At 38.9% G+C, this 4,830-nt stretch overlaps 1 protein-coding gene across 1 annotated transcript in view; it reads left to right on the forward strand.

The window, feature by feature from the left end:
* The window catches only part of kcnh2 (potassium channel, voltage gated eag related subfamily H, member 2), a 368,885-nt gene that overhangs the window by 354,946 nt on the left and 9,109 nt on the right, over positions 1-4,830 (forward strand). The window contains exons 15-17 of the mRNA XM_015377494.1: positions 3,391-3,584; positions 3,663-3,765; positions 4,417-4,577. Of these exons, the coding sequence (XP_015232980.1) occupies positions 3,391-3,584; positions 3,663-3,765; positions 4,417-4,577 (458 nt within the window). The remainder of the gene's footprint in view (positions 1-3,390; positions 3,585-3,662; positions 3,766-4,416; positions 4,578-4,830) is intronic.

Genomic DNA, 4,830 nt, shown 5'->3' on the forward strand with positions numbered 1-4,830 from the left:
GCTGTGAGATGGGCACGCATGGAGTCACAGATTAACAGCGATGGTGATGAGTGGGAAAAAACCACCTGGTCTCCTTACATTCACGTCCCTCAGCCACTCTTTCATCATCTCCTCATCCATCCAGCCCTTTTTATTTGCCTTAATATCGACTCCAGCTGGAAAAGTTTCTTTAGGCAAAGTCTTTCTCTTAAAAATCACCATAGGCGGCAGTTTCTGTCCATCCACGCCCACACTTCCCCCTTTAACGTTCTCACGGTGGTCTCAACAACGTCCGCAGTAACAACACACATAGGGGCACCGCACTACAGGGCGCGCCGCACATTTTGAGGGAAAAAAAAGATGTTTATACACTGCAAAAATGATCCCAAAATGAGTAAAAATTTCTTAAATTAAGTGTATTTACCCTTAATTTGAGCAGGTAAATAAGATGATTTGCCAATGGAATTAGTATTTTTACTCTTAAAATAAGGTATCTAGGTAAAATGCACTTGAAATAAGACAATGCAATTGTTTTTTCTTATTTTAATTGTAAATTGTCTTGTTCTATTGGCAAAGTGTCTCACTTAAATCCTTCATTCAAGAAAAAATGCCCCTATTTTAAGAAGAAATGACTTAGATTTCATTTTTTTGCAGTGTATGCGCCTTCTGGTCGCGAAAATACGGTAGTTAGCAGAAATCAGTGTTGAGCGATCTTATTTACTCGACACAAATGTTAAAATGAAACTAAACGCTATAAACTTTGTATAAGTAAAAACTGGATGGCAGTGGATATTTATTTATTCAGTGGAAGTAGAACTGTTTTTAATATTGAAAAAGACAAAGAGCTTAAGTGAGTTAACAGTAGGTGTGCGAATGATCGATCATTTAAGTGTTAGATATTATTGGTAGAAATAGAAAACCTCAAAATCAAGTTCAGCTAATGACTCCATGGAGGCCTGTGAAATAACTGATCTTAACGACTTCTATTCTGCTTTACCAGGGTTATGAACATGTGTATCGGTTTAGGTTCTCATCCATATTTGATCAAACAAGAACACATATTTTACACATATTTTAGGTTTTAAATCTGTCAGTTGCTGAGCTCTGCCGGCCCTCTCCTGTCTGCTGCTGTAGCTAAAGGAAGCTTACTGCGTTGCTCACCGGCTGGCTGCTCTCCTTGCAGAGTTTTGTGCTCATTATTGACTGGGTTTGTTGCTTGTGAGTCAGACTGCAGCCTCTCTGTGTTGCTGCAGATGCTCTCTGCATGTTTACACACAGTTAACAATGTTTGCTTTGCTACTGAGGAATCTCATCAACAATCTCTCTTTAAAGAGGATTGCTGATGTCTGCAGCGGACAGGCTGTATAGTTCACACTGTCCAGGCTGCTGCAGGAAAACAGAGTTATGTGGACCAACACTGAATGGCTGTAATAATTCTTTGGTGTGACCAGGTCATCAACATGGTGAGTGTAGAGTAGAGATAGAAACCAACGACTGACTTGCAATTGATTGTCAAATACTGGTTTCTTAGATAAGAATTGTTTTTTGTGATAAACTGAGTATTTCCAAAAAAGTTCACTGGACTTTGTTTCCAAGTGTGAAGATGTTTTGCTTCCCATCCAGGAAGCTTTTTCAATTCAAAATGTCAGAATTAGCGTTGAGTTTGAGGCTTTATAGAGTGGACCAAAACAACGCCTTGTTTTAGCTTAGAAAACATGCAAATTGAACCGGAAGAACGGGTCCACCCCTTAGGAATGGGGAGTCGTTTGGGTTCTTTGTTTGAAATGTACTGCGATACAAACCAAACTAGAACTTTAAACAGAGGCTAGTGCAATCTAAGACAAAACCCCCAAACCAAATATGAGCTTAGTGCTGTCTGCAGTTCAATGCAGTGAGGAATGCTCTGATCTTTACTTTGGAGAAACCAAACAGCCTCTCCACAGACAAATGTCTCAACACAGAAGAGCGCCCTCCTCTGGACAAGACTCTGCTGTACATCTACACCTGATGGACAAAGGAGATTCTTTCGAGGACCAGAATGTTCACATTTTGGACAAAGAAGGCAGGTGGTTTGAGAGGGGCGTGAAGGAAGCCATCTTTGTTAAGAAAGAAAAAACAACCTTAAACTGAGGAGGTGGACTCCGATTTCAGCTTTCAGAAACCTACAATGCAGCCATAGAGTTGATTCCCTCCCGCTATCATCGCAACGCCCACAACCATACAGGGGACCAGAAGACCTTGCCTATTTGGCCAGGACAGCAATTCCCCCTAGCGACCCCCCTTTCAGAGCAATAGGCAGGTATCGGGTATTGAAGTCTAACAATGAACCCAACAACTCCCTATTCCTAAGGGGCGGACCCATACGTCCGGTTCAATTTTGCATGTTTTTGTTTTGGTCTGCTGTATAAAGCTTCCAACTCAACACTATTCCTGACATTTTGAATTGAAAAAGCTTCCTGGATGGGAAGCAAAACATCTTCAAACATGGAAACAAAGTCCAGTGGATTGATTTTTTACTTTTTTGGAATGACTATGACCTGGATGACTGAGAATCTTCACCAGCATATTAACTGAGTGTTGTAGTGTTACCTTTGTCCATTAGAGGGTGCCACTGCTCATTCTACAGCGGAGCCTCACTGGTTATTTGCAATAGACATAATGTCAGAGTGGAGACATGCTGGAGCAGAATCATGAATGGATGCAGAGCCCAGATTATTTCTACTGTTTAATGGATCCAATGAAGCAGAATGAAATTTCCGTCATTCTTATTGTAAATATCAACACTAAATAAACTACTTAAATTCTCTCCTCAATAAGCACATTTAGCTGTGCTGCATGGAGGAGCAGCAGAACTTCTCTTTCTTGCATTCCAATTTCTATAATTCATCCCTAGTCCAGTATATTATGCTGTAAATCTGGGACATACTGTAACTTGTCTTTTTTCACATGTATTTCTTTCATGGAAAAAAATGTAGATCTAGATAAGTAAATTTTTCTTGAAATAAGTGTTTATTTTCTGTGTTTTGAGGAGGCAAGTGAGAAAATGTGTCAGTGGGATAAAGTAATTAACATTAAAAATGAGTCAAAACAACTAAATTTTCTTATCTAAAGTGCATACTCTCTAATTAATATTATTGTAAGAACAAATGGCAGATCATCTTATTTACTTGCTCAAATTACGAGGAATACACATAGTTTAAGAATTTTTTTACTTTTTTCCAGTCTCCCCTTTCGGCTCCTGCTGTAAAAGCTTTACGTTTTGGCGCCATCTACTGGCAACTATAGTTTCATTCCAAACTGATGAGGACAGAATAAATCTTTTTATTGTGTGCAGCAGAGCTTTGCAGTAAAATGCGATGCTGCTCACACGGCGGCTAACGATCTGTTTCCTCTTTTATCATCTTCCTGCAGGAAAGAACGACATATTCGGTGAACCCATCAACCTGTACCCCCGCCCGGGTAAATCCAACGCTGATGTGAGAGCTTTGACATACTGTGACCTCCATAAGATTCTGAGAGAAGACATCCTGGAGGTGCTGGACATGTATCCAGAGTTTGGAGAACATTTCTGGAACAACCTGGAAATCACCTTCAACCTCAGAGACGTAAGTTTAGGAGCTTTGACCTGGACAGGAAGGAAGTGGTAGAACCGAACAAGTCATGATGGTTGGTGTTTGTTCCAGACCAACATGATCCCAGGCTCCCCCAGCAGTGATGACTCCACAGGAGGAGGGTTCAACAAACTACGCAGGAGGAAGTTATCCTTTAGAAGACGTACAGAAAAAGGTTTGATACATAACGTCCTATGAATTTTGTTACAATATGGTTTCAAGCAAAGTCAGGCTTTGTAAAAAATATTTTGGGATATTTTGGTTAAAGATTGAAAATATAAAATCTGTTAAAAAAAAAAGTAGTTTTTCCAAGAAATGAAATTTGAAAAACTTAAATATAAAATACGTATGTAAGCATTTTTTTAAATGACATTTGAAAAAATAAAAAAATGTATTAAAAATGTTTAAATAAAGCAGAGTTACTCTTAAAGGTTTTTACTAAATGTTTTCTTTGCCTGCAAAAATAATGAGACTCAATTCATTCCATAAAGGACAGTAAAATCTATTAATATTTTAATTTAACGCCTCAAAAGTCATTAAATAATAATAAACCTGAGGATGAAATTACACTTTAAAGCATAAACATGTGGTTGTTGTTATGTTTTAATGATATTTTAAAGCTCTAATGTATTACTTTATTATATAATATAGCTTTAGAATCCATAGAAGAAAAGAAAATTGCTTGTTTGATAGAAAATAAATCAGAAATGTTTCCCCCTGGGCAATATTTAGTTTAACTTTTTTGGTAAAATCTGAACAAAATCAGCTGCCTACATGGGAAAATGAGAGATAATATGACTGTTTCTGATCTGGGCCTGATCACCAGACGATGCAGACGCCGGAGAATATAAAAAATCCCATAAATCCTCGAGGCGAAGACAGAGGGAGCCAGCAGGCAACCATCGGGAGAAGGAGGAAGCTGCTAAAAGACCGTGGGGGGGCCATCGGGGCTCGGTGTCATCACACTCCAGCGGTGACGAGGTATCCGTCAGTATGAGCAGTGTGTTAGGCTACATTCACTCTGCAGCTTTAAAGGACCCAAATCATATTTTATTGCCAATATGCGACCTGTATCTGATCTTAACATGACAGCCAAGTGTCCTGGGTCGTATTTGAAAAAAAAAGATCTATGTTGTTTGGTTTATGTGGCCCTTAATCCAATATTCAATTCATTTCAGTTTATTTATATAGCGCCAATTCACAACACATCTCAGGGCACTTTGCAGTTCAACCAGATCAT

This window comes from Cyprinodon variegatus, unplaced genomic scaffold (genome assembly GCF_000732505.1).
Source record: "Cyprinodon variegatus isolate N-32 unplaced genomic scaffold, C_variegatus-1.0 Scaffold155, whole genome shotgun sequence".
NCBI lineage: Eukaryota > Metazoa > Chordata > Actinopteri > Cyprinodontiformes > Cyprinodontidae > Cyprinodon > Cyprinodon variegatus.